Here is a 13,331-nt window from a genome sequence, read left to right as displayed (position 1 = left end):
GCTTTTCCATTTCAGTCCATGTTTCCTCTCCCACTGTAGGTCAAGGAAAAGCCAAAGCATTTGGGATTGATAACTGTTTAGTGTGTCTGTCTAGGGAAAGCCCATAGCCAAGCCTAGAGTATGAAGTTGCCTAAGCTTTGCCAGGCAAAGTCCCATTGTCAGATACTAGGATTCTACACGCTCTTGCCTCTTTATGCTTCTGCATTTTCCTCCTCCCTGTTGTTTTGTTTTACCTTTCTCCACTATTGTTGATGACAAGAGTTTAGACCAGATTTGCAGCATAATACAACACTTCAGTCATAACGCAGCATGGGAAATACTGTCAGACTTTACCAAGGTGGTTGCCTGAGTAAGGAGAGCAGTTGTTGGAGGATGCTTGTGGGGTCCCAGGAGGCCTTGTTGTGTTGTGTTATTTGTTGTGTTGTTCTTTATTAATGGGAAACAGTAGACTGTTTGTAAACTAATGTCAGTGTTTTAGTAGAGGGGGTGGTGTAAAGGGGTGAAGAGCATGACTGGAAGATTCTCCTGTGACCACTTCTTCCATAATAGAGCCGCAGAACGTGGTTAAGCTGGTAGTGAGACATCATGTTAAATGTCCCTGATGAGAAACACAAGAGCCCTGTTCCCTAAGGGAGAACAGCAATAAGCGGGAGCACAGACAGACAATCACATTTCGGAAGTGTGGAGGAGATGTGTGTGCTGGAGCTAGTAGGAGGAAGAGTGGGCAGTGCAGAAATGAATGCAAGGAAGGCTTCCTGGAGAAAACCTTACTAAAATATGCTTTTTAGATTTTTCTATGAGTATTTGCCTGTATGTATCTGTGTGTGTGTGTGTGTGTGTGTGTGTGTGTGTGTGTGTGTGTGTGTGTAATCTCCACACCATGTGCCTGGTGTCCTCGAAAGTCAGAAGAGGAATCTTGAATCCCCAGGAGCTAGAATTATAAATGGTTATGGGCCATCATGTGGGTTCTAGGAACTGAACTGAGGTCCTCGGGAAGAGCAAAATTGTGCGTTTCTTGGTGAGTATGTGCGAGTATGTGTGAATATAATATGTATGGATGTAGTGTAAGGAGGAGGGTGTCAGGTGTTCTGCCCTATTACTCTGCCTGATATATTCCTTTTGAACAGGGTCTCTTACTGAACTTGAGGCTAGGCTGGTGGCCAGCAAGCTACAGTTATCCTCCTGTCTCTGTCTCTTCTCAATTCCAGGTTTACAGATTTATACACTGCTATGTCTGGTTTCTTACATGGGTTTCAAGGGTTGTAGCTCATGTCCTCATGTCCATACAGCGAGTGCTCTTACCTATTAAGCCATCTGCCTAGCACTAGAGCAGAAAATACTAAAGAATGAAGAGGCATGGACTACATAGAAGCAAAGAACATTCAGGAGACTAACATTTGAGGGAAGAAGTAACATCATAAACAAGTGCCCAGCAGTACAGAAAAGCATACTTAGTCTAAGGAAAACAAGCAGCTAGCTACCAATAAAGCAGAAACCCTGATGAGAGGACTGGGGATGTAGCTTAGGGCAGAATAGTTATCTAGCATGGATAAGGTGTAAAAAAATGATAGATTAGAAAATAATATAAGAAGATTTTTCTCTATTTGGTTGTCGGAGGTTTTTTTTTTTTTTTTTTTTGGTGAGGGGTGGTTTGCAACAGGGTCTCTCTGTAGACCTGACTGTCCTGAAACCCACTATGTAGACTAGGCTGACTTTGAACTGGTAGAGATCTACTTGCCTCTGCTTCGAAGTACTGGCAAGAAAGGTGTATGTATAAGAAGAATTTTTTTTTTTAAGTATTCAAGTTAGGAAGTAGCAAGAGGCAAAACTTGAGAACTTTCTAATAGGGATTGGTTATGGAATGTTTTTGCCATGTAGGAGAGCTTGAACTCTATGTACACTGGAGAGCTGGTAATACTTGAACAAAGATATAAAATACTTGAAATGATCTTTAGATAATTAGTTGACTATGACGTAATGGATTTCAGGGGAATACAAGTAGAGATGGAGGCACCAGAGAAAGGGCTCAGCAGTTAAGAATACTGGCTGCTCTCCTAACAGAACTAAGTTCAATTCAAGGCATCCACATAGTGTCTCACAACAATCCAGGCTTATATATATGGCACACATACATGCATGCAGACAGAACACCCATCCATATAACGTTTAAAAAAAGTTTTATGAGGCAGGGTTTCTCTGTGTAGACTTGGCCATACTAGAAATCGCTTTGTAGACCAAGCTGCTGGCCTTGAACTCAGAGATCTAGCTGCCTTAGCCTTCTGAGTACTGAGAGTAAAGGTGTGGACCACCACTGCCTCGCTATAAAGTAAATTTTAAAAGTAGAGATAGACTATTTCAAAAACTATTGTAATAATTCAGACAAAACATGATAGTTCACATTAGAATCGAATGGTAGTGATCTTGAACATGAGGACTCTAAGGGGTAACATATAGTACATATTTTAACCTTGTTTTTATTGATTGATTGATTTTATGTCAGTACACTGTAGCTGTCTTCAGACACACCAGAAGAGGGCATCAGATCTCTTTACAGATGGTTGTGAGCCACCATGTGGTTGCTGGGAATTGAACTCAGGACCTCTGGAAGAACAGCCAGTGCTCCCAACCACTGAGCCATCTCTCCACTACCCCCTTCCTCCTTTGTAAAGATGAGTTCTTATGTAGCACAGGCTGGTGTTGAACTCATTATGTTGCCAAGGATGACTTTGAATTCTGGTCCTCCTGCCTGCATGTCCCAATCCTTCACCTCCTAGGTGTGGAAGTTTATAGACATGCACCACCACACCTGCTTTATTTAGTATTGGAGCTCAGATCCAGGGCTTTATGCATACTAAGCAAGCACTCTGTGCACTGAGCAATATCCCCAGCCCAGTGGCTCTGAACTCCTGTTTACTGGAGACTGAAGCAAGGGCTCCTGCCTGCTAGTCAGACACTCTACTAGGTGAACTATATTCCCAGCCTTCCTGCTAGAATCTCATAAGCAAAGTTTTAAAAATGCTTTATGTTCAGTATGTCTTACAGTTCTTTTGTCCTTACAGTAATCTTATGACATATAAATTCCATTTCATAGAGAAAATTTTTAATAAAGAAATTTTAAGTAACTCTCCTAAACTTAGTACAACTAATAAATGAGAAACAGAACCCAGGCTTATCTGACTAGAGAGGAAGAACCCAGAAATTCTAATTAGAGCCCAAGTTCCTAATAATGTATTACTTTTTGTGTAGCAGCGCTTTAGATGCCCACCATGGAGGCAAATATTGATCAGAGGGCCATGCTTGAAGAATGCTTAGAAGGCAAACATCCCGGGGTTGGGGATTTAGCTCAGTGGTAGAACGCTTGTAGAGCGCTTGCCTAGCAAGCGCAAGGCCCTGGGTTCGGTCCTCAGCTCCGAAAGAAAGAAAAAAAAAAAAAAAGAAGGCAAACATCCCTAAGGCTTGAAGTTGGATTAAAGGTGGAAGATGGAGAACAGAGAGACGTAGTATCTAATTGTGTGTCAGAGTACCACCACTGGCCCCCAGCTCAGAGAAACATTTGAAGAGGAAACTCTGGTAAGGGTGATAGGGAAAGATAAAATCTATTTGGACAGGATGGTGGAGGCCTTAATTGCAGCACCTGGGTTGCAGAGGTAGGTAGATGTCTACACCGAGAGTTCTAGCCCAGCTAAGGCTACGTAATGAGACCGTCTCAAACAACAGAAAATAACTTAGAAGTATAAGGAAACCTAGGATGAGAGTCAAGGTTTTAGGTACGTGGGAGAAGCAGAGCATGACCCACACTTTTACGGTTGCTGAGGAACTTGGTAAGGAAAGAACTATAAGGTGTCCCCTTTTGGTGGTTTAGATAACATTGCAAAGTTAAACTACCTTTTTTTTTAATGTGTATATTCATATTGACATCATGTGTGCATGTGCACAGAGAGACCAGAGGTTGATGTATGAAACCTCTCTCTGCCCTGTTTACTATGCCAGAGTTTCTTGTTGAACATAGGGCTTACTAGTTCTGTTAGCTGGTTCACCCTGGAAATCCCATCTCCACTTTGCTAGCACTGAGATTACAAGTAGGTGGCTACAACTATAATGTTTTTATGTGGATATCACAGGTCCAAATTCTGTTCCTCGTGCTTTTGCATAGCAAGTGCTTTACTCACTGAGCTCTCTCCATAGCTCCTACACTATTCTTTCAGTAAATTCAATGATTTAGAGGGGTAAGGTGATTGAGGACCTGAGTTCAATACCCAGAACCCATGTACAACAAATCCAGAAGTGGTGGGACATGTTTGTAATCCCAGTGCTGGGAAAGCAGAGACAGGTGGATCCCTAGGGCTTGCTGACCAGCTATCTTAGCCTATTTGATGAATTCTAGGCTATTCTCCTATATAAGACCTTGTCTCAAAAAAAAAGGTTGACAGTAAGGTCTTGAGAAACAATACCCAAGTGTGTCTTTTGTCTTCTACATGAATGAGCTCATGTACCCATGTACACATGAAAACACACATACAAGTTTAAAGGAAATTTGATCATGGTAGGTCACACTCTTAATTCCAGTACTTTGGAAATTGAGTCAGGAGGAACTGCTACACTTTTGAGGCCAGTCTGGGATACAGTATAGTCCATTGTAGACCTATCTGGGCAAAAGAGTGTGACCCCATCTCTTAAAAACTTAATGGCTAGAGGTGTAGCTTAGTGGTGGGGAGTTTACATGGCATGTACAAGGATCTGGGTTCAATTTCAATACAGTAAAAGTAAGTAATAAAGTAATGGTTGGTGTGTGGGTATTTTTTGAAAATCTTAAATTCAAAGTTTAAATAAGCAAAGATAGCAATTTGACAAAAGTTTGAGGAGGACATAGAATCAAAAGTTGATCTTACTGGATATAATGGACTGAGATCTAAGGCCACAAGAGAGGGTAAAGGAATGCATATACCAGGGGGAAATTCTGAAAGAGACTAAAATGGAGAGACACAAAGGAATAGAAAGACCTCCTTATTCAATACTTGGAAAAAAGGAAGTAAAGGTATGGATCAGTTTGTGAGCATACATATGAGTGTGGTGTATATGTGTGTGCAGTGTATATGGAGGTACCACTGCATGTGTATGAACATGTGGGGTTCAGATATTGACATCGAGTGTCTTAGCTATTTCTCTCCATATTATCTTTGGAGACCGGGTCTCTCGCTGAAGCTGGAGCTCACTAACTCAGTAGATTGGCTAGTGACCATCTGGGGTATGCCTGTCTCTATCTTCCCAGCACTGGGGTTACAGATGAATTACATGCATCATGCTTGGGTTACAGGCACATCTAATGGCCACACTTGATTTCACAATAAGACAAGATGTAAGGTGGTTATCAAGGGAAAAAGATTGTCAGATTGTACTGAAGAGAGAGCTTACCAAGGACAAAGCAAAGACGGCTAAAGGAATTAGTCATTCATCTATGATGTTGCCTCTAGAAAGCTTTGTCCAAGTCAACCTGACTCCAATGCCCCCACCCCATGTTTCTAGTGCCACCTGACCTGCCCCTTGTCTATCAGATTTGTCACTCCTTACTATCATTGATGTTTGTTAAATTGCTGCTTTTGTCTTAATATACTCTAAAGGCAGAGAAAATAATGTCTTTCTCATCACTGTGTCTCCTGCACTTAGAACTACCTCTAAGCAGGATAGATGTTTAACAGGTATTTCTTAATGGGATGGTCTCACAGCTAGTAAGGAATAGGGCAGATAATGCAAACTAATCTCTCAGACTCAAGCTCTTAACCCTACTGAACACAGGGGGATTAAGAGTATTGACAAAAGAGCCATTTGAATGGTCTACCATTGGTCCAAATTATTTGGAATGGAACTGCCAACCAAATAATCAGAAAATTGGAAGTACAAAAGACAGTGAGGCTGGGCTGAGGTTGTAGCTTCATGGTACAGTGCTTGCCTAAACATACACAAAGCCCCAGGCACATTCTCCACACTGCAGCAAACAAACAGAACAAAAACTGAGAAGTAACAATGGGAATTAAGAGCGCCTTGAAGCTAGGCTTGTGTACATGTATAGTGGTGTGTGCCTTAATCCCAGTACTCAAGAGGCAGAAGCAGGTGGGTTTCTGTGAGTTGGAGGCAAGTGTGGTATACATAGCAAGTTCCAGGCAAGACAAGCTACATAATGAGACACTATTGCAAATAAACCAACACACACACAGAGACAAACAGACAACCAAACAACCAGTGAGCCTGAGAGAACATTGCGGTAAAATATTTGAGGTGGAAATAGAAGTTTAGGAGATAACCAGAGTCTGGCTATGGCACAGAGGAAAATAGGAGGCAAATTCCAAGGTCCGTGATATAAGGAGCAGTGGCAGGAAGTAGTTTCCTGAGAGTGATTTAAAAGGATGTAGGTAGATGTCAGTCAGAGGAGGAGGAATGTACAATACTCTAGAACACCTTCCTCTTCCTGGACTTGTCATATCTCTAAGTGTAACATCCCAAGGGATAGCTGAGTTTCAGTGAAGACTGGAAGTTGGAGAAAGATTCTGCAGAGATGTTCAGAATGTAGTAGAGTTGTTAGCAAAGAAATAAGGATTATAAATGGCAAGGCAGAAAAGATGTTTTCCATTGTCATTTCAGTAAATCAGAATGGAAGTTTGGGGACCCAACTGATGGCTAATGGTTGCTTGAAAAAACTGGGTCCCAAAAACTATGGTCCCAGTAATTACTTAGGCAGAGCAGTGGTAGCACCCACCTTTAACCCCAACACTCAGGAGACAGAGGCAGGTAGATCCTTGTGAGTTCAAGGCCAGCCTGTCTATAGAGTGAGTTCCAGGACAGCCAGGGACACACAAAGAGAAACCCTGTCTTAACCTCCCCTCCCCTCCCAAAACCCCAATAATTACTTAGAAACAATGTCTTTCTTTTTTTTTATTTATTTTTTAAGATTTTATTTTATTGTATGAGTACACTGTGCCTTCAGACACACCAGAAGAGGGCATCAGATCTCATTACAGATGGTTATGAGCCACCATGTGGTTGCTGGGATTTGAACTCAGGACCTCAGGAAGAGCAGTCGGTGCTCTTAACCACTGAGCCATCTCTCCAGTCCCCTAGAAACAATTTCTTAAGGATGGTGTTGGTCAAAAACTAATTCTTCTCATTGAGATGACAAGGTAGGTTTGGAGGCTTTCTTTTTAATTTGGTGAGCATGAAATGTTCTACAATTAGATAGTGTTAATAGCCTAAAAACCAATAAATTGTATACTTTTTTTAAAGGTTTATTTTTATTTATATGAATACACTGTCACTGTCTTCAGACACACCAGAAGAGGGCATTGGATCCCATTACAGGTGGCCCATAACACATGAGCCACCATGTGGTTGCTGGGAATTGAACTCAGGACCTCTGGAAGAGCAGTCAGTGCTCTTAACCACTGAACCATCTCTCCAGCCCCCAAATTGTACACTTTTAAATGGTGAATATTCTATCACAGTAGTTTTCCTAGCTTGCTCATCTCTACCTCTTGTGTGTATGTATGCAACTATACAGGTAGTCCACCTGGATGTAAGAGGCAACATGGTGAAACTTAATGATGGCTCTCAGATTACCTTTGAAAAGTGCTTGATTGCAACGGGTGAGTAGTTCTGGAGGTGGTTTTCTTCCCCACTATGGTAGCTTATTCAAGCTTTAGAGTCTACCCTTCTCTTGAAAACATACTGCAATTTATCCTTAAGAAAACTGATGTCCAGAATCTCTAATGTAGATATCTGGTTAATTTCACTGTATGATGTTTTATTTATTTGCAATTTTTATAATAAAGTTTATTAAAAGAAGAAATGGCTGTTATCTTAGTGAGTTTCTGGCCACCCTGATATACATAGTAATAACCTATCTCAGAAAACTGACACAGAAAGACAAACACACACCGTGGTAAAAGGAAGTAAACTTCTTTTCTGGCTTGGCTAGTCATTGAGGTAAGGTCCCCTAAAAGGAGACTCAGCTCTCTTTAAAGGAAATTGATAAGAAGCCTGCTGTGAGGCAAACTATCTTATCTGCTAGTCACTCCATGGTGGTATTAGCAGTAGCAGCAGCCACTAACACCACCACAACGGCTGTGACACCAAGCATACTTAGCCACAGTCAAAGCAGAGAACCCTACCTTCAGGGGTTATTTGGGCTAGCTCTCCTGCTTGTTGGGCTAAAGGACTTTCTTTCCTATTATTTCCAGGAGGCACTCCAAGAAGTCTGTCTGCTATCGATAGGGCTGGAGCAGAGGTGAAGAGTAGAACAACACTTTTCAGAAAGGTAATTTCTTTAGTGGGCTTGTGTGTGCGTCGTTTTGAAGAGGTAGCATGCTTTTATGGCCCCCAAGTGCTCCCTCCAATAATGAGATCCAAGTTCTGTTTATAGCTCTTCTCAGGTTTGTTCTCTGGCTTTGGAGCAAGTCACTTCTTGTACTTCCAATCCTTCACTCAAGGGTTCTATGCTTCTAGGAGGAAACTACATTGGGTTTGCATTGCTTGATATAGTTCTGGTTGCCCTTCCACAGTTGTTTTCTCTCGTATTTGATCCACCAGAACTCCTTGTGCAAAAAGTTGAGTACACAAGGACAAAAGAAAGGAGATTGTTTGCTTCTTCTCCCTATGCCTTGCTGGAATTTTCTATCTACACTTAGAGATACTGGACGAAGTTTGTATTTTCTTTTATAGTTCTTGATTGTTGTGCTGAATAATTCTTTGCGTGGGAGGCTGTCTTTTGATATGTAGGCTGTTGGCAGCATCACTGACTGCTCTACTAGAGGCTAGGAGCATCTTGTCCTGGCAGCCAAAATGTGTCTGGATACTGCCACATACTCACCTTGGACTGGGGAGAAAAACTGATGTCAGTTGAGAACCACTGCTGCTAGAAGAAATGTTACATTCGAGAAAGATATTCACATTAATAACATAGAGGGTATAATTGAGCCACTTTGTACAAAATATTATGTGCAAATATCTTTTGCAGTAAATTTAGAGGAAAATATTTTCTTGGGTTGTCTTGTGCCCTTTTGGGAAATCAGTGGACTAAACTGGTATGATCCTGCAGATTGGAGATTTTAGAGCCTTGGAGAAGATCTCCCGGGAAGTCAAGTCAATTACAGTTATTGGTGGAGGCTTCCTTGGGAGCGAACTGGCCTGTGCTCTTGGCAGAAAGTGTGAGTACTGAGAACTGTCCTCAGCTTTCTTTCTCTAGCCATATATCTCACAGCTTGGCGAACTGTCACAAATTCCAGACATATATTTGCCAGGAGGAGTTCGAGTGTGATCAGTGTTTATAAAATGAGTCCAGGCATGTTTAAACATGCTTATAATTCCAGACATCAGGAAGTAGAAACAGGAAGATTTTGAGTTAGATTTTAGACTGGCTTGCATAGTGAGTTCAAGGCTAGTTTGGAATTACAAAGCAAACCTTCTGTCACCCCACTTCTCCCCCAAAAAGAATTTTATACAATAAAAAGTTAAGTACTAAGATGAGGACAAGGCTTTTGATCTACTTAGTGTCTATTGTTGTGATAAAGACCATGGCCAAAATCAAGTTAGGGTGAGGAAGGTTTATTTGATTTATATTTCTATATCACTGTTTATCACCAAGGGAAGTCAGGCAGGAGCCTGGAGGCAGGAGCTTTCTTACAGAACCCAGGACCACCTATCCAAAGATGGTACATCCCACAGTGTACTAGGCCCACTCACACCAATCATGAATCAAAACATGTCCTACACACTTGCCTACATACCATTTAACGGAGGCATTTTCTCAATTGAGGTTCCTCTTCCCACATAACTCCAGCTTTCGTCAAGTTGACAAAAAACAAAAGCAATAAGAACAGTCCCTCAGTGACCAGAAAATTGTCGTGTAAAATACTTTACAGTAGGGCTTTCTCTCTTCCTCTACCTTCTCTGCAAGACTTTTTAGAAAACAAGTATTTAAAGAAGTGGATTAGTAAGGTGAAAGGTCCGTGGAAACGAAAGAACTATGTAGAATATGATGGTTCCCAGATAAACAGATCTGTGGTTCTGGTTTGAATCTTTCATGGCCACTGTGTTAAGTTATATTTATTTGTTTCTTTGGTGGAGTGGGGGTGGGGTTGTGTGAATGCACATGCTAAACTCTGGGTGTCTTCCTTGGAGAATGCTGCATATTCAGAGCTTGAGAAGCCCTTATGTGAGCCTCAGGTGACCACATGAGTAGATGTGCAATGAATTCACAGTTGGTACCTTAATCCAAGAACAGGAGTTCTGGCACCTCAGTGCCTTGAAGTAAACTCAACCATTAAGGTTGTCTTGCCCTAGTGCCCCACAGGAAGGAGTTGTGGCCTCAGGATTGACTGTCCTTTGCCTTCCCTCCTATCTTCCTGGGACTGGCTTTTGCCTTCTTCTATAACTAGTTCTTCTCCTTCCCAGCTCAAGCCTCAGGCATAGAAGTGATTCAGCTCTTCCCTGAGAAAGGAAATATGGGGAAGATCCTTCCTGAATACCTCAGCAACTGGACCATGGAAAAAGTCAAACGAGGTAGAAACACTGTCTATAGGTACTCTTTCTTTGGAGAGTAACTAAAAGCAAAGTTAGCTCTTCCCTTGACATAATTCCTGACACCTGGCAGAGAAAATGTTTCACCGTTACTCAGTCAGACAAGGTCACTGGCATTCAGAATCTGAAGCCCACATTCCCAGCCATGCTAAAAATGGACTGTGTATGTAGGTTCTTGTGGTTGGTTCCTCAAAGCTGCATGCATCTGAGGATAGCTGATGTTTACCACACAGGAGGCCTCCTGCCAGCTTCCTTATTCTTCACAGAGGTCCCAGGCTTATGAGTTCAGTTTTGGGTCTCATTTTCCCTTACAGAGGGAGTGAAAGTGATGCCCAATGCAATTGTACAATCAGTTGGAGTCAGCGGTGGCAAGTTACTCATTAAGCTAAAGGACGGAAGGAAGGTAAGGAGGAAGAGACAGAATGCCAGAAGGCCTTCCAGTCCTTCCTTTCCATTTCCTTATTCTCATTTCTTTACTTGACTCACTGATTTGTTTTCTTAGCAGCCACCATTAACATCTGCCAATTCTCAGAATTAACATCCCTCTATCAAAATAGAGTGATGAGAACTAGAGTGGACACAATGTGAACTGTTTTCCTTAGCTTATTCCCAAATGTGTTAGTCTTTAGTCCTTCCTAGGGTAGCAGATTTCTGTTCAGGTGATATGGAATATGCATGGGGCTTGGGAGTTCTTATAAAAGGAGAGCTTAAAGTCTCTTTACTGGAAGTAAGTTAACCTATGATTAGTTTTGAAGCTCTAATACTATTTTCTTTATTTTTATTTTTTTTCTACAAAAGCATTCTACCACTGAGCTACACCCCAGACCCTTGATAGAGAAAGCCCAAGTTTGGCTCCTGAGGACATTAACTTTTTGAAAGTCTGGTTTTTAATGTGATACAACAGTGGGATGTGAAGGAGCATCAGTAAAAGCTGCTAATCAACTGGGTCGCTTTTTCCTTTCAGGTAGAAACTGACCACATAGTAACAGCTGTGGGCCTAGAACCCAATGTCGAGTTGGCCAAGACTGGTGGGCTGGAAATAGATTCCGATTTTGGTGGCTTCCGGGTAAATGCAGAGCTCCAAGCACGTTCTAACATCTGGGTGGTAAGTGTGCTGCAGCATAACCTGGTGCCATTCATTGCTCCTAGCCTGTAGGTGAGTCTGGCCAAGTGCTAAAGCTCAGTAGCAAAGAAGAAAAGTAAGCAAGCGAGTAAACCCGGTTCAGCAATAGCTTAGCCAAATAGAGTCAAAGTGTTCGATGGCCAAGGACAGACACTAGAAACTCGTGAAGTGCTTGTTTTAGAAGAGCACCTATGGCCCCATCTGCAGGCTCTGGAGGAGTGAGAAGCTTTATGAACTGAACTCTTAACAATTCTATAGTTCCAGCTCTGAGACATACCATCCTGTTCCCATAGCTCAAAGTCCAGAGAATGTAGGGTGAAGCACTTTCCCAATGTGCTCCCTAGAAAGGAACGTCATTCTGTTTTCAGTTTTCTTGAGTACTATTTTCAGCTATTTTTAAAACCTATTAGGACAAAACCAAGATATTCATATGTAGAAACTATGAGGTAACTTCCTCTTTGCTAGAACACTGCAATGTATTGTTTGCTTATGGATTCTGTAACTAAGGCCATAGGTGCTGGGAAAGGATATTTTCCTCCTCCAATGTCTGGGATTTTTTTTTGCCTATTGTACTATGTATTCATTGTAGAAAACACAGAGAAAGAGGAAAGAGGGTCAGTCACCTGTAGCAACCAGAATGTTTTAGTTTGTTTCCTTCCCTTTGTTTTCTTGAACATAAGGGTTTTTCACTCCTCGTTTTATGTGGTTGAGGTGAGCCTATTATATATAAACATTTGTATTCTGCTATTTTCCCTTAACATTATAAAAGTGTTTTCAGACTTGTTGCTTCAGACTCTGTAAACAGTTTAATGATTACATAATATCTCATTAAATGGACTTGATAGTTTACTTTGCCGTTGTTCACTTACTGGATTTTTAGGTTGCTTTGAGGGAGTCTGAATAGCTATAAAAAATGAACAAGAGTTGAAGAGCTCAAATACCACATCCTGCATGAAGCTGGCCCTGTTCACCCCTAGCTGAGGGTTCTCTGAAGCACTTAGCTTGTTGAACCTATACCTCTTTTAGGGCAAGGTACTTGTTTACATTGCCTTGTTGTTAAGAACAATGCTATATCTTTCCTGTACCAGGTTCTACACTCCCTGTGGGAAAGGCTCATGCCGCTTTTATCTCACCAACCCATGTACAAGAACCCAGCTTTTGTAAATAATAAACACTCCATAACCACATAGTGACCGACTACTAAATAGTGGAAAAAACTTCTCTTAGTAAAGATTTCTAGGCAATAGGTAGTCACATCTGAAAACTGCTTTCCACATAGAGAAAAAGAGTATTGTGGGGTGAATGTGGTGATGAAGACTTGTGATCCCCGCACTGGGGAGGCTGACACAAGAGAATTAGTGGTTTGAGGCCAGCCTGGGCTGTAGAGAGAGAGACCCTGTCTCCAAAATAATGAAAAGAGTAGTCTTCAATACTCCATTACTAAGCAACCCATCTGCTATAACCAAATGGGGAGAAATAGGCATACATGAAGGAAAGAAGATTTAAGATAGTTTGTTTTCTTCAAAAATAGTGTCTCAGGATGAAGAGATGGCTCAGTGGTTAAGAGCACTGACTGCCCTTCCAGAGGTCCTGAGTTCAATTCCCAGCAACCACATGGTGTCTCACGACCATCTGTAATGAG

General features: G+C 41.6%; 1 protein-coding gene across 3 annotated transcripts in view; it reads left to right on the top strand.

The window, feature by feature from the left end:
• Aifm1 (apoptosis inducing factor, mitochondria associated 1) overlaps positions 1–13,331 on the top strand; it is a 39,131-nt gene that overhangs the window by 19,978 nt on the left and 5,822 nt on the right. For all 3 annotated transcript variants that reach the window (NM_031356.2, XM_039100097.2, XM_039100098.2), the window contains 6 exons: positions 7,550–7,634; positions 8,229–8,305; positions 9,086–9,194; positions 10,441–10,548; positions 10,881–10,969; positions 11,531–11,671. In NM_031356.2, the coding sequence (NP_112646.1) occupies positions 7,550–7,634; positions 8,229–8,305; positions 9,086–9,194; positions 10,441–10,548; positions 10,881–10,969; positions 11,531–11,671 (609 nt within the window). The remainder of the gene's footprint in view (positions 1–7,549; positions 7,635–8,228; positions 8,306–9,085; positions 9,195–10,440; positions 10,549–10,880; positions 10,970–11,530; positions 11,672–13,331) is intronic.

The sequence above is a fragment of the Rattus norvegicus genome, chromosome X (genome assembly GCF_036323735.1).
Source record: "Rattus norvegicus strain BN/NHsdMcwi chromosome X, GRCr8, whole genome shotgun sequence".
NCBI lineage: Eukaryota > Metazoa > Chordata > Mammalia > Rodentia > Muridae > Rattus > Rattus norvegicus.
Note: the sequence above shows the minus strand (reverse complement) of the source record. Positions and strands in the feature narration are given on the sequence as shown.